The sequence below is a fragment of the Trichoplusia ni genome, chromosome 13 (genome assembly GCF_003590095.1).
Source record: "Trichoplusia ni isolate ovarian cell line Hi5 chromosome 13, tn1, whole genome shotgun sequence".
NCBI lineage: Eukaryota > Metazoa > Arthropoda > Insecta > Lepidoptera > Noctuidae > Trichoplusia > Trichoplusia ni.
Window position 1 is genome coordinate 10,724,315 of NC_039490.1, and position 22,964 is coordinate 10,747,278.

The window sequence follows — 22,964 nt, forward strand, 5'->3', positions numbered from 1 at the left end:
ACACAGTTTTATGGAGATTGAACTATTTTAAACTTTGATTGAATAAATATGGTCGGATTGTGTTCACGTTTGCGATATACCTCCCAGTGTATACATCCAGTGCGTGCTGAAAGCGTATTGCAAAGCCTTACAACATCTGTATGGATTGGTTAAATTGATTCGCATTCAGGTGCGCTGTTCGTTTTATTTATTTATTTATTTATTTATACAGCATGGAAGACTTACAGCAAGATAAAACACGTTGTAATTTTGAACAGCAATCGGTCAGCCAATAACAAGTCCTCACGTTTAACACTAGAGTATGAAAAATAACCATGAACTTACAATTTAGAAGAAGAAAAATAAAAGTTATTAATAAAACAGTACTTAGTAATATTATAGAAAGCATACATAATCAACACTGTGATTACTCCACCTCGTGGTCTTTGAAAAACTTAAGACTAAGGCGCCGCCTGGCCATGACTATACTAGTATTAAACACATCAATATCATGCTGTTTACATAAATTATTTAAGGTTCTACTCGCACGCACAATGCAAGAGTTTTTTCTATAGTTCGTTGACGCAAATGGCACAGAAATAGGTGGATTATAGCGGGTTCTGGATGGTATATTAAAATTAAATTTAGATAAAAGTTCAGGGCAATAAACGTCATTTTTGAAAATTTTTAATAGAAATATGCAGATGCAAATTTTTCGGGGATTTAGATAAATAAAACGAGTTTCGGCTTCCGAATAAACTTTTATTGGACAAACATGAACCTCTCGCGAAGCCTCACAGTACAATGTACATCAACTTGACTAATAAAATACAATTAATTATCTAACTAGTATTTAATACAGTTATCATGTGACACTTACGTAGTACACGCCGGCGCCGGCGCAGCTCGCGCCCGCCCACGCCGGCTCACTTAATATCAAATGTCGTAAAAATAAACGCTATGTCTTAATATAAATATATTATATTTGATAAAAATCTCGTTTACACTAGAAGGTGACGTAGTAACAACTATATTTGTACGAGTAACAATACAGGAAGCGGAGAGCGCGGGCGCGGTACCAACACAACAAAACGATTTGTTTATAACTGAATACAAACTATAATATGAAACCCCGCGGCTCAATACATATACCTAATGTGAAACGGAACGTGGAAACCAATAGGAGCGCGATGTTCACCGGTAATGCGGTTCACTGGTTGGAAGTGAAACGAATTACACGATTTATAATCTGTGCCTTCAGAAATTAATACTCTATGGTAAATAGCGACAATTCGAAATTACATTAAAATACTTGTTGTTTTGGTGAGTTAGCGAATCAAATACATAATGCTAATAGATAATAAATTACATTGTTATAATCCAATAAGTTATATTCAACTTTTGACAATAATTACATTATGAAACATAATTTTGAATTGCGTTACTTTAAAAGATTTAAGTAATGAATAACATTAATGTTTGATTACATGGATAAGCTATAAGAAACTGAATAGTGTTGGAGAGATTGACAGACAGACAGTACCTAAGATATGACGGTTGTTATACAGTATTAGTTTTATTTAGTTATATAATATTATACACAGATTCCGGTAGTCTAGGCCTCGTTGCTCGCACTGCTCTCTGTGAACACAAAGACAGACAAATAAGTATATACAAGAATAAACATTATTTAAACAATCTAGTTCTATGTACAGAGCTAACACGAACAATAACAAGTGCAGTACCTAAAGGTGAACATGTCATGAGTTGTGTCGACAAACAAAACAGAGTTACAAGTTAGTCGCGTGGGTGACGTGTTGCGAGTATGTAGCACTATTAGCGCGACGACCCGCAGCCAGCTTCCAAACAAGCGATTACCGCCTGACGCACACTTGCATGAGCGGCGTTAACCGTGGCCGTGCGTACGTAGCGTACGTAGCTTACGTGGCACGGTCCCCGCTCTCTGCACAGCTCTCGTGTGCAGTCTAATCCGCCGCTAGTGAGGTGGAAGCCCGCGCGCGCATTAATTTAATTAAGCACTTATTAGAATACTCGGCGCCGGCTCTAACAGTTTGATTTCCTAAGCTTTGTTCTCAGATTTGATTCGGCTTTAACTTTTAACTCGCCTCCGTTCCGCTGGCTACCCGTTTTCGGTCCGCTGAGTACACTCCGCTTGTTACAGATAATATTATCTCAAAGATTTTTTCGTTAATCTGAATATAATTATATGACCGTAACGTTTTGAAAAGTTTTCATGTTTAAATTGTAATTACCTGTCAAATTGCTGAGCAGCCGTTTTTAGATATTGGACAGAGACTGATCGATGCTCTTTAATTACCATCGCTTAGTTACAGGGTTTGTTCGTCTCTTTATCAACCAACTTGAATAAAGGAGGAAATCAATTTATTTTCCAGGATGCGATATGTTATAATTTAAATTCTATGCTAACACGTCACGTGTCATCTTTAAATACACGTACTTACTTCCTTATCCAAACGTTTATTTATATCTTGCATGTTACTCGATGCGAGCGAGTTTCCAGTGACTTGAGCCGAAGGCTCCGGCCGCGGAAGGTGCTCTACTTAAAATTCACTGAATCTTTTATACTTGTATAATAATACAAAAGATTATATTTTTCCAAAGAGAAAGTTAATCTGAAACAATATCCTGCTCGGAGGTTATCGATTCGTTCGGATTTAGGAAATTACATTTTAAACGAAACCGGTTGTGTCTTTTGTAAAATTGTTCACGTTTTGCGAAATGCCAATATCTTATAACATCCATAGATTGCTTGCGGATTATTTACTAATAATTAATTCTCGTGGTTGAAACCGATCGCTTACCGTCTAAATGTAAAAAAATACCAAGTGTATCTGAAAGTGAAGTGACCTGCGTCTACAATACTATATCAAATTACAGCAAACAGTGAGTTAGTTGTACACTAGGAACATGTTGCAACAGCCAGCTAACACCGAGGAAGAGTGAGTGAGAGACAGATATACAGTGAGTGAGAGAGAAGAGTCGTACTAGGAGAAGCTCTAAGAACTAACTACACAGCAAACAGGAAGGTAGTGGATGAGACAGAAGATGTGTTTGAGCACGAGTGCGAGAGAGTCAAGCTGGTGGTGTGTGGTTACCGTGGTCATCGTCTACCGCGTCCGCGTCCGCTTCCCCCAGCGCTGAGCGCTTGCCCCACATCCCTCTTAAGTTAGTCCAGGCGGGCTCCCGCTTCCAGTAATACGCTCCTGTAGGGCACACTCCCATATACACACACATACGGAACAATGCCTGCGCTCAGCAAGGCACTACACCCTCCATGCTTCTCCAAGTTTGTTCCCAACAGAATTTGATTACGTAATTCAAGTTTGATTGTATACTAAAAAGTAATTCTCCAAAACATTTATAAATAAACATAAATGGATCATATTTTTCATTAAATCGCTCATCGTTAATGCGAAATTATAAATTTGACGCGTGAACTACCCCGAGCGAGCGGCGCGCGGCGAGGCGGCCGCCATATTGACTTAGGAGCTATTTAATTTAAAAAGGCGAGCGAGGATTATTATCTAATTCTGTCGGGTGGCTCGAATTTCAACTCGGCTACAAATTTATTAGCGGCTTGTGGGGCGCAATGGAAATTACACACGGAATCACTCCGCAGTTTATTACGGCAGACTGCGCCGCCTCCGCTGTCGCTACTGAGAGGGGCCAGGGGGGCTAGGGGAGAGGGGGTAGAGAGGGGGGGGAGAGGCTGCATGCTTCACTCGAGCTCAAGAAGGGAACTAACTTAGACAGAAGGAACCTGACGACTGTAAGTCCTGGGCAATAATGTCGGCCTTCAACCGCGAAATGGAGGAATTCGATGCAAACTTTAGAGAAATGGAAACGAATGAGGCTGAGTGTTATCTTTTAACTAAAACTTTAGTTATTAATGTTCTGCGCGCGGAGATATCGGCCGCTGTCCACTAACTCCAGAGCGCTCGGTTGTTCATGTAAATCAATCAGTTTAACTCCGGCGCTATCAGCCCAGCGAGGCGAGGCGACGCTATAATTATCTGTTTCATCAATATATTTAATTGTTACAGACGATTAATTATTAAAGTTTTATGAGCGTTTGCGATTTCATCAGTCTCTTGAAATACTCTACAAGATTGATCGCTGTTACTGGAGATCTAATCACTTACATTTTATGTTATAATTCCATTACATTCAACTGTTATTGTCTAGAGTTAAGTGATCGCGGTTAGTGATTAGTTAGTCATCTAATTGTTGATACTTTAGAGACAGCTTTACGATACTAATGACTTAAATAAATAACTAGACAAGTACGAACGATTGAGAACAGAGAACTGGATGAAGATGAACGGTCTAAATATTTCAATTTTAAAGGACAAAACTGGGGGTTATTCGAGTTTTATTTGAGTGTATATTTACCGCTGTTGAACTGGGCTTGCTTGACGGGTCGCTTGCCCCAGGCGCCGTGCAGCGCAGACCAGGCCTTCTTCTCGGGGGTATCCATTCGTTCGCTGTCCGGGAGCTGCACAGACAAACACATCACCGCTCCTTACCTTATTGTTCCATAGCCACCGAGCCAGGTAAATAATAATTCCTGAATACAATTTGCATCACAAGTTTAGTTAAGTTGGTCAAAAGTATGCTAATGTACAGAATACTTGGGAACTTCTTTCACTTTGACGATAATTTTCGTCAACTTTTTAACGCAATGAAAAAAATATTTACAGTGGGATAAATGGGAATGAGCAAGTTGATGGTTGTAATATTGAGCTGCATCTACTTAAGTGCCTCGCTTATTATACTCGAGTAATTTTCGAAGTCAAAACTTTGGTCGAAAAGTTTGGAGCCGACGTCAATTACATTTTCACTCATTCTTTGGTACTTCAAACATTTCGAAGACTGATTTAAATTTAGTCCTTTGAGTATTAAAGCCATAAGCCTTATGCCTGCTAGGGCCATGTACCTGTTGGATGGGTGCGAGCTGGTCCAGGGCGACGTCGATCTCTTCGTAGTCCGGGTCCTCAGAGCGCTTACCCCACGAGCCGTGGAAGTTGGCCCACTTTTCCTAAACATACCAAAAAGGGGTAAGTTGAAAGAACTCTTTCGGTCGCAAACTCTTTGGTAAAAATATGTCGTAATACCTCATATACAGGTAAAATTATAAATATTAAATACTACGCATGCCTGCGTAACCTTTCAACGTTTGTGCTCATCATGACTTGCAGTCATATAAACTATAACTCGTTTCCTTGACATTTAGGCAAAGCTAATAGTTAATGTTTTTTTAAACTTTGACACTGTGCGATGGCATTGTCAGTACCGGCTTTCTATTGTCAAACTTGTGTAGGAAAGGCGATTCGATATACAAATAATTTTTCAATACGAAAATTAGAATTTTGCGGCCGTTTTAACGATTTACTCACAGGTCCTCGCTTGCCCCAAGCTGAGCTCATGTCGTTCCAGCCCCGCTTGCCCCAGGCTGAGCTCATGTCGTTCCAGCCCCGCTTGCCCCAAGCTGAGCTCATGTCATTCCAGCCCCGCTTTCCCCAAGCAGAGCTCATGTCGTTCCAGCCGCGCTTACCCCAGGCCGAGCTCATATCATTCCAGCCGCGCTTGCCCCAGGCAGAGCTCATATCGTTCCAGCCGCGCTTGCCCCAAGGAGACTGGTACATGTCCCTCCAGGCGCGCTTGCCCCAGGCGGAGTTAAGATCTTGCCAGCCCCTCTTGCCCCATGCTGAGTTGAGATCTTGCCAGCCGCGTTTGCCCCACGCCGAGCTCATGTCCTGCCAGCCGCGCTTGCCCCAGGCAGAGTTGAGGTCCTGCCAGGCGCGCTTGCCCCAGGCGGAGCTCATGTCCTGCCAGCCCCGCTTGCCCCAGCCGCCCCCGCCGTGCAGACTGGACCACGCGCGTTTCTCTTCCTCGGTTAACTCTACTTCGTTGTCATTCTGTGAACAAACACAGCGCTGTAGCGTCGTGAGCAGTTATTATAAAACAAAATTGCTTTGAGTGGAACACCGCAGCGCACAGACCTCGCTCTCTGAACGATTTCAAAAGTACAATAAGTAAGCAATTCTATTAGCTCTTTGTTTATTCACAGTACATTTTCGCTGTATCGGTACAATTGGCTAGAACAAAGCTTCGTCGGGGGAATTGTTCGCTGTAAAAACTTGGTCTGTGTGTTAGGGACGCGCGACTTACTCACGAGATGTTTAGTTATTCCGGGAGGAGGCGAGCCCGGTCCCGGTGTTGTTGTTGGGGCCACACGTCCTCGTGGCGTCTCGTGGCGAGACATCACCACGATATGACCACTTGTCTTATTAGTAATTGTAGTACAGAGGATTTAAGTGCCTCATTTATTTCCTAAATAATAGAACGGATCACAGCGTTGGTAACAGAGATGTAGTAATGCAGGTACTCAGTTACCATTTAGTGGAAAAAATACAGCACTTTCGTGTGTATGTATGAATACCTAATAATACTTTCCGGAATAAATAATTGTCAAAGTAAAGTGAGTATATTTTGACATTTCCCCGCGTGTTGCGCGGCCCTACTCGCAACGCCAGACCAAAAGGCGTTGTTGTAGGATTTCTCGCGGCTTTGAAAATAGTTGAGTTAGCGTTTGTTCTGGTTTTTACAGCGAGTTACCGACCAACTATGTGTTTGTCGGCGCACAGCAATCCTTGTACGTTCTACAAAAATGCTTGTAAAGACACAACTTTATTGTGTGAATTAAAAGCTTTTCGCTTTTGCTTGTGGCTTTACATAGCTACGTAGCGTGAATAGGATGATAATTTTAAACAAAAAGTTATGCTAAATGCCGTTAAATTGTGGGTCCCGGCTGTTATTCCAACATCTTTGACAGTCGTTACAGGTAGTCAGAAGCTTGACCAAGGAGTATCGTGTTGCCCTGGTAACGGGGTTGAGGAGGTCAGATAGGCAGTCGCTTCTTGTAAAACACTAGAACTTAGCTGAATCCGGTTAGACTGAAAGCCGACCCCAACATAGTTGGGAAAGGGCTAGGCCAATGATGATGATGTAGATGCCTTTGCAGATTGGCTAGTTATACCTATACAAATACCTGTCAATAATAAAATTGTAATTCAAAACATCCTTCAATGACGCGTAGTAATGATCTATTTGAGTGACGCTTGTCCCTGCTAGCCGGCCGGGCGGCCGGGCGGCCCCAGCGCGGTGCGGAGTGCGGGACAGCTCCATTAGATTTGATCGGAATCCAATTAAGTTGATTGTGTCGTTTCTGTTCGGTAACAGCGGACGAGTTGCTATTAACTACACTCGTGAGCGAGTCCTCGAGTAACTTTAAATACTACTCACTTCGATGGGTTTATTGCCCATTACCTATTTGTTGGATCTGTTATTATTGGTCTATACCTAGTATAATTAACATTGAAGTATCTTGATAGCCTAGTGGTCAGGGAGCTGGACTGCCAAGTCTATGGTTTCGAGTTCGATCCCAAGACACGCACTTATTTTTCGACTATTGCGTTCGTTTTAGAAATAAATGTCAGCTTCCGCGTTTCGAAAGCCACGTTAAAATGTGGAATCTGTGTCTCATTGTTTGTGTCGGATTGTCGTCCTATCGGGCTATGAAATCAAGGCAACTGAGAGTAGACTTGTGTTGGCGCACACACTTGTGCATTATATCATCAAACAACATTATCTTCAGATTTAAAAAAAAAATGATGTGGGACACATAGTCTAACGTGACAACTGTGCGGTGTAGTGAACTGTGCTTAGATATACTCTAAAGACATATTCTATTCTTTTAATGGTCGCATCGGTTTTTAGGAGTGGCTTTGTCTAGCTAATGAAGAGTATACTGCCTTCGTAATATAGATAATTTTATTGTATCGTGTAAGAATCTTATGTGCAATGGCAGGATGCAGAGCCTTTTAGCTTGAACATTTCGTAATGAGAAAACAGACTTGGTGATTATGCATACCCCTCCTATCTTATCCACCTATGATGACTACTCCAGCATTTAAAGTTAGAACATATAGTGTGGTGTGGTGTGATGTAGTGAGGAGTTACAGACCTGCGGAGCGGCGACGTCGTGGTGCGCGTCGTCGGCCGCGGCCACGGCCAGCGTGGTGAGCGCCGACAGCCACAGGGCGGCCACGCAGTAACGCATCTGAGGACAAACAACACAACTTACTATCACAATATCATTAACAACGTAAGCTACATACTAACAGAGAGGAAATATCACTGAGTACGGTGAATTTGTGTTTGAATCAAACATAACGTGAACTAAGCCATGTCTTTAAAGGACGATGATGTTGGATCATAACGAGAAAGGCCTTAATAACTATAAACCTATATATTAATGTCCAGATGACTATAGATTCCGTATTTTACGTTACACTATCAACTGAGTCACGTATTACTGAAATGTCAAATTGTCTAACAAATCCTTTATTGATTGCAAAACGCTTTAAAACAGTTAATCAGAAAACCATTTAACTATATTACGTACCGATATAATAGAACCACGTTGTACTCTACATATACCTACCGAACCCATTCCGATAAATACGCAGAAACGCTTCAAGTTCGCGAAATCGATTTCATATTATCTATTATTAATTCAGCTTTTAAATCGATTGACAACGTGTTATGACGTCACGTTTCTTTTATAGAGTAGTAAAGGTAGACCTGAGAATAGCGGCGCGTTCAGACGCGGCCAGTAAATGCCAGCGGATAGGTCAGTGCGGCGGTGGACACACGATGTTATTTGCGTGCATTTTATAGAAATAGCTGGTCTGCACGTCACTCACCTGACATGGAGAACATTGTAAATATACGTTGTAGATATATAGTGTGTTCAGGTAAGAAAGGTTAGTTTCAAATAGCATTATTAAATGGGACTGTGTTGGTACCGCTGTTGTGTTTGACCACCTAATCGTTTTCGAAGAAATTTTGTGTTGAACAAACTTTTTCCTAAAATAATTTCTATTAAATTCAATGCAAATCACTCGAGTACACGTGTAAGATAATGTATAGTTTATAATGTGGTGTGTGCCAGTTGATCTCATGTCTACACTTAACAGAGCCCTCTTTAAGATAAAGAAACCGCAAGCTTCACGTCTTAAGGAGCTTACACCGAGCAAGTTTAATTAGCGGTACAAAGTAGCATTGTTTTTAAACTTGCCCCGAGTACCGACAGCCTGCACACAGAACTAGTATCAAGACGTGTTTATATGAGTACAGGAGACCACGAGGAACTGGAAACAATGGAATTCGAATTACAACTTTATTTTCTTTGTAATAAAGACGCTACTTATGTGTAAGAGTTATTCTATCGTGCTCTCAACTGTATGCCACGAACACAGGATTGCTAAAATGCAATGTAAATTTTAAGCCTTATTGCTTTAGAATAAAGATGCTATCAAAATGAATGAGTTACACATAGTCACCTTGCACACGCTGCCGAAATCGCTACTAATTTTTGTAAATTTGTTAAGGAATTGATTTTCTTACATTTTACTGTAAGGTGAGGAGTTATTTTAAAACTTTAACCTAATATTGTAAAGCTATATTTGGTGTTTAGTTTAAATTTATAGAAGGGTTTTATTTAGGCAAGATATTTTAGAATAAGGAAAGAGTTTATTTAAAGGTTGGGAAGGGTATTGATATAGTGATTTGCGTTGATATCCTAAGGTATACTTTTTAAGGCGTTGCGTAGTCAGTTTTTTTCTACTTCTCTGTCTTAACATCTGCCATGGACGTCGTTGTACCGTGTCTATAGATGAGATAGTTACAGTAGTGATAGACAGATAATATTGCAGAATTTGAAGTAGTAGCTACTACGTAAATAACCTTAAAAAAGGTCCAGCTCAAACAATCTCCAAAATAAAATAAGAATACATTGTCCAATTTAGCAGAACGAGCCGCGACAATAGGCAGTTAGAATAAAGACGGGGACATATAGCTGGCTGCGGCGCTATGAATAGTAGGTTAGGTTGTGTGTTCCATACGGCCTCATTGTTACCTGCCTATTACTTATCACAATGAGCCCAGCATTAGCCATTCGGAATGGCGCGAACATTTGTCGCGACAGATTACGGTCGGCGGGGAATGGGCCATTAGTTTGACAGATGACGTCACACCGGCCAGTCGACCCGACCGCTCCGGCCGGCCCGAGCGATGCGAGCGATGCGACCACATACGTCACACTCGTACGATGCTTGATCGCTCGTACGAGTGAGGCGTATTGATTTGACTTTAAGGAAATTTATTTGTGAGAACTCTTTAAGTGCTCTGTTTTATTTAGACTTAGACAGACTTTACGTTAAGTGTTTTGCATGTGAATGGATCTAATTATTCATTAAGTAGTGCCTGATCACGTATTGTTGGGGCTGCTAAAATAATTCAACTTCAACTAATTTCTGATATTTGATTACCTGACTACGACGAATCTCAAAATCGCTTACAATTCCAAATCACATGAGTTATTCATCAATATGATAATAGCTTTTGCTCAAAGATGCTGATCTACAGACATGTGTCAACAATTTAAGCTGATACATAGTTATAAGTGCTGATAGTATTTCAATACGTTCTATATTAATAAGGTTAGGTTAGTTTAGGTTAGTAATGTCTATTATTATGTCTGTCATTAATAATGTCCTAGGATATATGATATATTTTTGAACTCAAAACGATATATAAATTTATTGGAATGTGAGTCGCTTTTGTATGGCACAAAATTAACAAAGGTTTACTAGACGTAGATATACCTAGTTATAGAAACCGGACACGACCCGTGGCCTGCCGTGTCCGGCGTCCGGCGCCGCCGTCCCGGTGCGGCGCATTGTCTACACAGCTTCATCGAATCTATTTCCCCTCGCGAGGCATGCAGCTTCCCCTATTGTACGATACTAGTGTACTTCCCTATAGAGTAACAGGGATGTACTCAACTATAAGAAGCGTTGGACAACTTCCTAGCAATAATAATTATTTCCTTTATCCACTGGTTAAATGAATCGACCCCTAACTTGGTTACTGCAAGAGTGTGCTAGGGATTGGTGTCATACATCACTCCACTGAAACTCTATTTTGTGTAGCGGTTTTAAAAACGAAACTTTTACACCGTCCATCAATATTCAGCGTCGAGGATAAAGTTTTATCCGGTGTCCATCGAGTAAACAGTATTCATAAGATCAGCCGCTATACATATTTAGGGAGCGTCTAATGAACGCCGATAGTTAATCTTGAACAAACTAATTTTATAATCAGAATATTATATGAATAAATTAGAAGAGTTTTAATAAAATCTCAACGAACTTCAGGCTTTTATCGGAGAGCGACAGACGATTTTAATTTAAAGGGAGTTCACAACGGCTGGCGGCAAACTTGCCGACAGTCTTTTGTTTTTTAGGTATTTAACCGACTTACAAAAGTGGATTTAGAATACCCACTTTTTAAAGTAACCTAAAATTACAAGAGGAACTGTCTCCATACTAGTTAAGTGTAGTGTCGGTGACATCCCTATAACATTGTGTGCAGTGCGGTGGTTGTGTCTGACGCGGCATTGTTGCTATTACCTGACACAGTGGGGGGAAACACTCACGATATCACAGACGAGGTGAGTAGTTCTGTAGGTCAGTACGATTGAACTGCGATACTTGTTCAGTCGGCGATTTGTTGCCATTGTCTAACTTAAAACAGTTGGAATGTGGGAGACAATATCAACAAAGGATAATCTCTTTTGTAACTGTTTAGGTGAAGTTTGTGTGAAGGAATAATTTCGTTAGTGACGCAAATGTATCGATGTCTTTGTAAAGTGAAATGTAGAGACAAATCGATTTTTCTTTTTGTATTTTTTTTTACTTACAGTTAGGAGATATTATTTTAGAACAAGGAATTAAGTTAACCTTTGTGTACCTACTCTGCTTACCCACGTAGGTCAGGCGTGATGTTACTACAGTAATATTAATAAAGTCGCGAATATTGTGCCGCGATTAATATTCACGTGTTAATGGCTCCGTGTGTTTAGTATTCCGCACAGGTACCGGCTGTGTGGAGGCTGTAGGCCCGAATTAAGGCTTTACTTTCAACACCTAAAAGTTTAAATACGTTTAATAAATAATCTCATATATGAATTTGAAGGTGAAAACCGCTGGGTCTCGTTGGATGCAGGTGCCAGTGAACCGGTCGCGCTGCGGAGAATATGGAGTGCCTATGTCCAGCAGTGGACAGCTATAGGCTGGGATGATGATGATGCAGATGAATTTGAAAAAAAATGTGACAGAAACAACATTCAAATGTATTAATAACAATGTTAGATTAGTACATATTTGGAACTTACTACTACCTATTTATAAAGACAAACATGATATTACATGATTAGTTCCCACGCACTTTGCCCCGGATATGATATAACTTCGCCCCGGGGTGAGACCGCAGTTAGTTCCTCACTAACTACATTAACGCGCGAATCCGGGATGAGTTTTAGGTAAATCACTATAAATATCGCGAGTTCAACACGTGGGAGCGAGTTTAACAAGTTAAATATGATCGTGAACAGCTAAATGGTTTATTGTTTGTCTACTAAAGGAATATGATTAATGTTGCCTGTCGAGGCCGCGATGTGGGACGACTTGCAGGGAAGGTGTCCATTGTGGGAAACTTTTAATTTTGTTGGATATAGCCGATTCCTGTAGTTTGTACAAGTCTAGGTAGGTAATTAAAATAGCTTAGTTTTGTATGATGTATTAACAAAACCTCCTGAACCATTTTATAACTATTTATAATTATATCTCCAGAAACAATTCACACTGGGTGTCTTTGTGCATGTGATTTGTATGTTTGTAAAACCCCCCGCGACACAAGCATTAATTTTTTTACTGCGGGAGTCGTCTCTTTTTTTTAATAAAGGAAAAAAAGCACTCGACTCTCGTTCTCTTTATTCCTTATTTTATCTTTGTCTCGAACTTGTAATATAATCTATTATTAAAACAGTTATTTATGCTTTTGTTTATGTTGTGGATAGAAAAGACATTTGAGCGCGACTTCAAGTGAATGTGTCTCGTGCGGCCAGACGAGCCAGCGCGCGACATGGCCGCGATGAGATGTATAGTAGCGGTTCTGTGTAATTTGGGGAAAATTCGGAAGTTACTAGATTATAATAAGTGCTGTGTTCGCGAAGGATTTTGAAATGTCACTTATGTATGTTGTCATCATGTGTTGTTGTGATCATAAGTTCATCGTTGTATTGAATTTCCAGTATCCTTGATTTGACTTAATGTCGGTAATGTTATGTATTTGACATAGTAAAATTTTATCGTGAACGATGAAGTGGAAATGGGTTGGCCACGTGATAAGTGGAGAAGAGAAATGGAACAATGTAGTAACATTGTGGTACTCAAGCGAGAGAAAAAAGGGATAAGAAAGGGTATTTAAACGTCTCAATGAGGATACAAAAAAATAAAATAAAAGTTTGTCTAAACAAGGTGCAAGTATGTAAATAAATTGTGTTAAAATAATGAGAATATTATTCCAACTTCATCGCTGACTAGTAAGAAATGGATTTGTCAAATTTGACGCTTGCCCTACGACATCGTAGTCCGCGGGACTCAGCACATCGGACACAGCCGGCGACAGACAGACTGTATGTTATATAGCCAGTGTCATGACTTCACATGTATCTCCGACAACACTGGAATTACTAGCACAACGAGTTTTGTTTTCTGCATCGCGAGTGTCAGCATAAAAGTTACTGCCACATCATTTGTATAGAGAATTCTCGAATAAACTATACATTTATTTGTCAAAAAAAACGACTCTATACGAGGACAGTTTAATTCGTAATTCGCCTGGTCATAAATAAACAATGATGATGCTAATGATTTTACTATCCGTTCTATTCGATTGAATCGAGATTGAATAAGACATCGATTTTTACATCGAGCATTTATAATTTATAACCATACGACTGCCAGTGATTAACGGGCCGGCCAGCGTGGAGAGGCCTCGAGAGCCCTGGCTCGCGAGGGTTAATACTCATGAGAGCAGCTCCTCAAGTACACAGGATGGCTGCTTCACGACGCTCACAACATCCTCCCATTCTCTTTAATGGAAGCTCATTTAAATGCTTGTATCGGACTTAGTAATATTGTTTTATTGTGCCCTCATTTTATCGGGTTTTTTCTAGTCATTTTTATCTAGTAAAGTCAAGAGTCAATAAAAATATATTTCGCTTTCTTTCTTTAAATTTTATTTGCCTTGCGCTATCTAATAAACACTTAAAGGCGAAAAAGAAAAAAAGAAAAAGAGTTTTAGTCATTTGGTACCTAAGCAATGTTAGGGTAGAATTCCAATCTCAAAAGATTGACTCGAATACCAACCAATGTTTGAGCCATCAATTACCTATGCGACTAATTACAGTAAAAGAAAATACTGTAACAATTAAGCCGTACGATGAAGTGCCAACGTCCTCCGTGTCTTCTAGTTTGCTATGATGTTATATAGTAAGCTGTATGTATGTAGTCCCGGGCCCGCCTGCTTGCGGCTCATTAGCGTGTCTCAAAGCGCCGACCGCGCCGCAACCTCGCCAGCTGACCGACATCCACGAAAACTGTTTAAGACGAGATCCCTCTTCAAACTTAGTTTACTTTTTGCTGAAACTTTGTCCGCAGAGTAAAGCTGCTCGCTACGAGGCCAAATAAATGAGTGCACTTTTTGTACTGGGAAAGATTTTAATCTTAAAATCTTTCTAAGATTTTGTTTTCGCTTTGAGATTTTTGACGCTCTTAATTTAAATATTTAAGATTTATTTTACATCTCTCGAAAAAATACCGCTCACATAAGCACAGAATATAAAACTTTTAATGAAATACACTTAGCGAGTTTGAGAATTAAGCAGTTTCCGTTTCCAATCGTGTACTCTTTTACGTAATCACAATATCTTCTGTAATGGTTACACAAGAGCGACACGACTGCGGCAGATCAGCATCCTGAGCTCGGCTGTTCCCGCCACAGATTACAGCTCCCGATGTTTACGGAGCATTCCATTCAGCGCTGTTTATCGAATTAACATTGAGTTTATTTTCCCACATCTCTGGCAAATTGGTTTTTCTCGATTGCTCCCCATAACGACAGCAAGGTGAGGTGTTCCAGAGATTGCTTCGTCCTAATCCTGATTCAACTTCTTACGTTTGTAATTATTTTGTTTGGCAGATTAAGGAATAACAAGATTGGGAATGTTTTAAGGTTTGAGTTGAGCTCTACTTAGACGTTACTTCGTCTTTTGTTCCCGCGGAGAGATTTGTGAACGACTTAAGCAGGTTATACTTGGATTCGAATCGAATTTTGCCTAAAAACAAATACTCAAAACGGTTTATCGATTCCAAGTATTTGTTTAATAAGACGAAGTTTAGAATGTTATAAAATGAACTAGCACTAGTATTGGTCAGTAGGTAGTACATGTTTGTTTACAATTTCCTCGTGAACTGTTTTTATAAATATTAGAGTGTTGCGCTCGTCCGGTCACTCACTCACCCCTATTTATAGCCAGTTCCGAGACAGTGTCAGTTACGGTTACTCGTACTTTGACTGTCGGCCTGCCAATCAATACTGCACTATTAATAGGATCCCTACACGATGACCTGTGTCTCTCCGACCAACGTATCTAGAACCCTTGGTTTTTTTCCACGCTCTATAAACAAACTACCTATAGAAGCCATGAGGGATCACGTTATATTGGGTTCATGTAAGATTTAATTATGCGACTAAGTAGGTGCGGATTATTCACGGCGCCATGTGCCGCTTTGAAATATAATCGACATTTAGGTAAAGGTAAGTACAGTTCGCGTAATTTAACACACTATTGATATGAATTTCCTGGGTTTGTACTTAGGTACGGTCATAAGTATATCAGGAGAAGATATGGGTCAGTCACCGCAATGAGACGTAGCGATGATCTCACAACTCAAACAAAATCTAATCAGTCGCCGCTATAAACTGAAATCGATACAAACTTGTAATCGAATCCCGAACTCTTACGGCCGTAAAACTATTAGTAATGGGGAGTTATCAGCGATTAGTTTATACGAGAATCGGGGAAGGGAGACTGTTGGCGGTGACCGGCGGCTAATGTGTGGACATAACACAGGCCGGGGCTAATGGCGCGGAATGTATAACGAGACCTCGGTGTGTCGTAGTCTGAGGAGCGATGGAGATAATGGAATAGGCACTGCCGATGCAGCTCGGGGCACAAGGCGCGGCGCTCGGCAGAACGGAGACATTCACCACGTAATACGCTATAAATGTAATGTACATAACAACGAAATTGTATCCGAAGTCGCGTTGATCGCGTCCCACATAAACATATTCCTACAAATATGTGTAATTCGCGAGTTCTGAAGAGCAACGAGACGCACCGCGGGGTACTCTCGTAACGTCAGCAATAAAACGCGAATAAACGACACAATTTATTTAAAACTCATGGTGGTTACGGCGCCTCGTAAACCGGGCCTCGTAACGTTACTTCCATTACGCGACTCTAACTTACACCCCATTGTGTTTTAATTGACACACGCCAAAAATCAGCTCACACTGACGGCTTGCAAAGTTGCTGAAAAACAAAGCCCGCTTCGGCTTTCAAAGTTGCCGCCGAAGTAAGTTCGGTGTTGTCGGCGGTTACTTGTTGATTTCATTTCGTGCTTACTTTCTACGTTAGAAATGAACATTTCATTTATATTTAAGACGGTTGGAATTGGGATCGTCTTAATTTCTTATTTGATTCAAAATCCTCATTTAGCTTGTTACGCTAAAATATTAACGTTTATACTTATGCTGAGTAAACATTTTACTTTATGACGAAAAGACGTGTGACTACGTAATTAGGTACCTCTATAAGTTTTCAGGTAGGTATGGGGTACCTTTTTCGCCTACATCCATCAAAAGGGTTGCTAAAGTGTCGGACATTTCCCCACAGAACAAGTTTCATAGTTTCGTGTAATAGCGGCATTACGTCTGTCATGTGAGTGGTGTCAAGTGGCCGACACCTGACACCTGTGTCCGAAACGACCATAATAAGGGCTGGCTATAAACTATTTATACGAAGTTTTCTCTTTTTAAACTAAGAAAAAAATAATTGAAAAGTCTTCTTTAAAGTGTTGATCGTGTTTTATTTTACTGAAACTATGTAGATTAGGAACACTAAAATATAACTGCAATGGAAATGTGGAATCGATTTGAACAAACGATTTGTATTCGCGTAAGACTATCGTAATCCCTACTAGGGTTGTCTCGCATTAATTATCGCTACGACTATGAAGTAGGTTGTTTAAACGAGAATTAAGAAGTTGACGTGAAAAAGTATTGTACCAATATAATGTAAAACAATATTAAATTCAAACTAGACTTTATGTTACAAACGATATTTTTTTTTTTTGATCTTACAGTGTTTCGCTGCCGTAGCAGCCCTACGCGGCATAAGCAAACACCCGTCACTAATAGCGCGCTTATAACTATAATCGAATCGAGTCGAATGTCTAATCGAATCGAGTCGATGATCGGTTTACGGCGATTAGTAATCGATACTCGCGAACGAAATTAATTAGAACAAGTTTGGTTGTTGTCACAGAATGGGTAGCGCAAGATGGCGGCCGTCTTACCAGGCACCAGGGACCAGGGCGGCAGGAGCTAGCCGGAGTGTGATTGACAGAGAGATTGCTTACCTGTAACAGAAAGAAACTAATGGTTAGAGACATGTTCTTGCATTGTGAATATTTTCTATTTATTTAAAAGATTGAAATATTGTTTTATACTGTATATGACTAATTGAAGTAGCGCAGTGGTAGTAGTTGGTAGTTTATAGGTCTACTGATTTTTTTTAAAGGCCTTAATGTTTCAAAAACTTTCTTGTAATTTTCCTTTTATAAAGTATAAGTCAAAAAGCAAATCTAAAATTCTTCACGCAAACTTAAAAATATTTTGTATCAAGTCCTTTTATGCTATAGTTAAACTTGTAGATACACTGTTTTAAACTTCAGTTAGTTACCGCAAACACCTCGCGTAGACAATGTTAAAATAGTTTCAGTTATAATATTGTAGAGAGTTCGCGTTTCACGGTACGTATCGGTAAAGTTTTAACGATAATTGACTAACTAGTTAGATTCAATTAAAAACTAAACTGGTCTGTGCGTAACTTTGTACGCGATCGTAACTCCCACAGTTTAGAGGTCGCGTGTACGGCGGTAATTTGATTTTAAAACAATTTGTATATCATGCATGTATTTTAAAGTGATTGTTTTGGATAATTCAAGACTACATGGCTTAACTACCTAGCTGGAAAAGTCTAGGAAATCGGGTTGAATATCCAGGTACTCAATCCTTTTGTACGGGGAAGGAGACATTTGTGGGACATCTATAGGCTAGGTGGTATGTGGAAAAAAGAAACAAAAAATACTTGGTAGTAATATTTGAAGGTAAGTAGGTATTGGTAAGTCTAAAAGTTTTCGTAATGCATACATAGTTGTATGAGAAAAAGTATACATTGTTTACAAAAAAGTACGCTAAAGTTAAGCTAAGAAACGTATCTTCCCTTCAAAATCTTACTCTAGCAGCCCATACCTGCGCTTTCATAATTAATTTCTACTTCAACAACTCAAAAACAACTTAAACAGAACTAATTTAACTAAGTTTATATAAAATGGCGCCTAATTGAGTGTATCGTTATGGTATCGCATCAATTATGTAAATATTTACGAACTCGGTGTCGCTGCAGCTGCTCACAACTCGGCTCGGATTAAACGCCTCAGCTTCTCTAACTAACATTACTTTTACTTATTTCGGTAACTTTAAGTTACAAGTAATTATTTAAGATGTCAGTAAGTTTGAGGAAGCAGACAAGTGGTTAAAGTAGACCGAGTGTGTGTTGGTTTGGTTTAGGTCAGCTCTGAAAATGATGACCTAAAAATGAAAGTTTAATTTTGAGAGAAATCGTTACTACTAAATCTTTTGTAACTGACTGTATTGACTGTTTGACTATATACCATGTATCAGAAAAGTTAAATAGTTAGTATATTAGTAGAAGCTATAGCATTAAAAATCAAAAAGATTTCACAAAATAATCACGTGGCTATATTATTTTGTTGATGCTTCGAGACCTGAGACATTAAGGACCAACGGTAACTTCGAAATGAGATAACAGTATAAGAGTCGTATTACGTTAATGATTTCTAATGTAACGTCTCATAATTATTAGACGCATGTAATGTTATCCGCAAAACCATATCCTTATCGGTAAAGTACCTACTTCACAAGATCGTGATAAACGCTGTGAAGGTGCAAATGAGTGGAGTTACTCAGGAAGTACATTCTTAAGTAGCTGAATCTTTGAAATATTATACAAAATGAGGTTATATTAAATAGGTTAATTTTAGTGAGTAACGGAGTTCTGACAGCCGACACAACAGGAATTGATGAAATGAAATAGCGGAAAACTTTGAACTTCTACAAAGGTCGTTGATAATGTGTATATCATAAAAAATATATTTTTCTCTATAAAGGTATATAATTAACGACATAAAAAAGATAATTAAAGGCAAAAAGTTCCGTGAAGCTGTCACCAGTCTCAAAGTAAAATCGATGAGAGATATCATTTATTCACCGAGTCAAATCGATCGCTTTGTGGTAGGTAACGGCTGGCAGTCGCGACAGACGTCCCGACTGTTCAATATATTCATAGTAGCTGTAATGAGCAACTTCCACTGTCACTTCGGCTGTCATTCAGATTAAAACAATTCCCAAGTACTTTTAAATTCACAAGGAAATGTAGCGGCCATATTGAATTTTTGGCTCCATTTTTAAAACATTTATGTTGGTGTTAAAATGGCGGAAAATAATTCCAGTTTCAGAATTTCTTTAAATTGAAGTCCAAAACGTAACCTACTTTTATTATTAGTTCCTCAATCCTTCCTCCTTAATTAAATTAACTTGATTGAAATAAACCCGGATCTGTCAGTTCGGAAACAAGTCAAACAAGCAAGGTTCGGGTGCGGGCGGTGGAGTGGCACCGGCACTACGGCCACTTGTGCGCTTATTACATCATCCCTCAGACGGCAAGAGGCTTTGAGTTTCAGACAAACTGTTGAGTGTCTTTTCGAGAACATTTAACAGTCAAGACACCTTTATTTCGACGATTAATTTAAATTACTGTTTCAAAGTGTAAGAGTTATTGCATACCAAGTGTACAATAAGTCTTTCGTTGCCATTTGGTACCTATTGTAAAAGTTTAGATCATATATGTCGAGAAACCCCTTACAGGATAGATTCTCAGATAAAATGAACTAGGAAAGAGGTTTTACAGGTGCACTCATCAACTCTTCTCTGTCGTCATAAGGAACCTTGTCCTAAAAGAGTGTTTGTCTGTGGTACCTACTTGTCAGTTGACATGATTGACACAAAACTTGCACAATGTTGACACAAGTGCCACGAGAACGTCTCAATCGCCCGAAACGTCTTTATATTGACTTATATTGTCAATGATACTAATTTATCATATTATTAAGCGTAAATATACCTATTAGGCTAATTGCTTGTTAATATTGTTTCTTAGCTAACATCTGTTTCTTTTTAGTGAAAATAATTAAAATGTGCATTTGTACAGAAAAATATATGTATTAGCATCTTCTCAATTTGGATAAGATGTGTATGGATCATATACTAAGACACACGTAGTTGCGGAAGGGAGGTGGCACGCTACTCACTGTAGAGTGGCATCTCTTTCGCACAACTGATGCAATAGTAGTTCCCGCGGTATGCCATATAAACTAATTTACCTAATGCATTGAATACAATCTAATAAAACACACAAATACAATGTAATTGAATGAATTCTGGTCAGGTTAGGTGTCTGGTTTTCCGGCTGAAATGTAATTAAATCGACAAATTGCAATAATTAGCTTCGGTTGTTTATGCGGGCGGCGCCGCGTGTTGAGCCGCTATTAAAGTGTCGGGTTAGGCTGCAATATCTAAAGGTCAGTATTAAAATAGCACTGAAAATAGGCAAATTTTGTGAAAGTTTTCCTTTATTCATCAATATCAATAAGAAATGAACATTGTCGGCAATTGGCACGTGATCGATCCTAAATTTGGGAAATGCATCTTTTATCGCCATTAAAATGAGTTAGATTCAGTTTAGATTTATGAACAAAACCGAGAATAAAGTGTAGTGTTTCAAGTTTCTATAGAGACGTATTTAATTAGCTCTTAAAGCCAACATATTCTCCATAATAAGTAACACTAGTGTCTCGCCCCGGTTTCTGTAAAAATATCCAACAACAAACAACGATATAAAATTCCAATTATTCACTATTAGCTCTCGTAATAATCTAGTGAAAATCCAATAAGTATTCGTATTTCTAATAAAATGAATCATTGTTATAGGAAGCCGGTAATTAAGTTTCTATTTGCTCCACTATCCTCAGGTAATCGGAACTTTTAATTAATATAGAACAAACAAGTTCTGGAGTAGTCTGACCACGTGATCTGCGTCCAGATGTTAGGATCCGGTTTGCATGCTATGATACGACGGCGGAAAAAGTCATGAACGAATTCTGATTTCGAAGTGACATTTTAAGAGTCGTAGACTATTAATAAGGATAGAATATTTTTTATGGTACACCGTATGATCACAGCTTAAAAATAGATAGATTTTGTAAAAAAACTAATATGTAACGTGGCTTTCAGAAGCCAGAAAACTCGCTAAAATCTGTAATACATTTTGGAAATTTTGTAAATGTGACTTTACTTTAAGTTTTCGTTGCTGTCCCTACCGTTACCCAAGTATTAATAGCAGCAGTCGGAACACAGTCACGTATCAAAACTACATTTCTGCAAAATAACTAAATGTTCCTAAACTTTGAACAGATATTGTGGAGGGTTCTGTGTGAATGTGTTGTTGAAAGTCGCTAAATGTCGCATTGATAACGTGGTCTATATAAAGGGTTGAGGGTTTGTGCGGCAGGCGCTCTGAATACCACATTCAAATGAGTAATTATTGAAAGTGGTCTTTCGAATGGCCCACAAACACAGAAAAAATACCAAAATATTGCCAAAAGGGACTATTTAACTAAAAGTATTTCTCTTAAACTATTGACGCACTTAAAGTTTTTAATGTTTCATGCTTGTGTCGAAAAAGGTTTAGCAAACAATTGAATCATTAGCATGGTAACCTTTAGCTCCCGGCTTTTCGTGTTATTATATGCCTATAAATAAATAAGTATTATGATAAAGGTATTCCAACAGACACGTAACAGACATTTCTGTATAGAGAGCTAGGTTCCGCTCGCTGTGTGCTCAGGTGGTTCTACTCGGTATATAAGACATTAGGCACTCGCGATGTGTTGCTAAATTGGAAGTTGTGTCCATTGTGATCAATATATTTAGGTGATAACCATTTGTTTTGTATTTAAGAAAGAGTGTAAAGTTTAATTCTGGACACTGTATTCGAGTGTACCCTCAATACTGTGCCAATACGAGTGTCTCTAACGGTCTAGGTTTGAGAAATTAGCATAGTGTGAATTAGTTTTTTGGTAAAAAAAAAACTGTTCAGTCCGTCAGACAGATTGGATGTATTTTCTTTTTTCGTTTACAAAAATGAAGTGGATTCAATGATACTTAATAGTACGCTTTTTACTAGCAAGTGATGTTGTTAGCCAACACTTTGTGGTTTAACTCCCCAAACTTAACTTACTTTTTCATATTGAAAAATAAAACATGTTCAAAATTTTGGAAATCCGTCTCACTGACTAAACAGATTCCTATTATCAGATTTAGTCGAATATTCTATTCAGAATAAGTGTCCTATTGTAACGATAACCTAAATAGGCCTTCAGTTTATTGAGCGCTAGAAAAACTAGTCGAAGTGAATGCATAGTTTAGCAGCTTCGAATAATTTATTTAGGTGTCGGAATCCGATCCCTCGAAACGCAATTACTCTC

General features: G+C 39.1%; 1 protein-coding gene across 4 annotated transcripts in view; it reads right to left on the minus strand.

Annotated features, from left to right (window-relative positions):
• Positions 1-724: 724 nt before the first annotated feature.
• LOC113500033 (prothoracicostatic peptides-like) overlaps positions 725-22,964 on the minus strand; it is a 45,354-nt gene continuing 23,114 nt past the window's right edge. Inside the window, exons 1-7 of one of the 4 annotated variants that reach the window (XM_026880678.1) lie at positions 8,528-8,671; positions 8,048-8,143; positions 5,418-5,939; positions 4,958-5,059; positions 4,414-4,516; positions 3,117-3,224; positions 725-1,620 (exon numbers count right to left, since the gene is read on the minus strand). In XM_026880678.1, coding sequence (XP_026736479.1) covers positions 1,595-1,620; positions 3,117-3,224; positions 4,414-4,516; positions 4,958-5,059; positions 5,418-5,939; positions 8,048-8,143; positions 8,528-8,536 — 966 coding nt within the window. In that variant the 5' untranslated portion in view covers positions 8,537-8,671 and the 3' untranslated portion in view covers positions 725-1,594. Of the gene's footprint in view, positions 1,621-3,116; positions 3,225-4,413; positions 4,517-4,957; positions 5,060-5,417; positions 5,940-8,047; positions 8,144-8,488; positions 8,672-22,964 lie in introns of those variants that run through there. The other 3 variants (XM_026880677.1, XM_026880679.1, XM_026880680.1) reach the window with 3 other exon arrangements.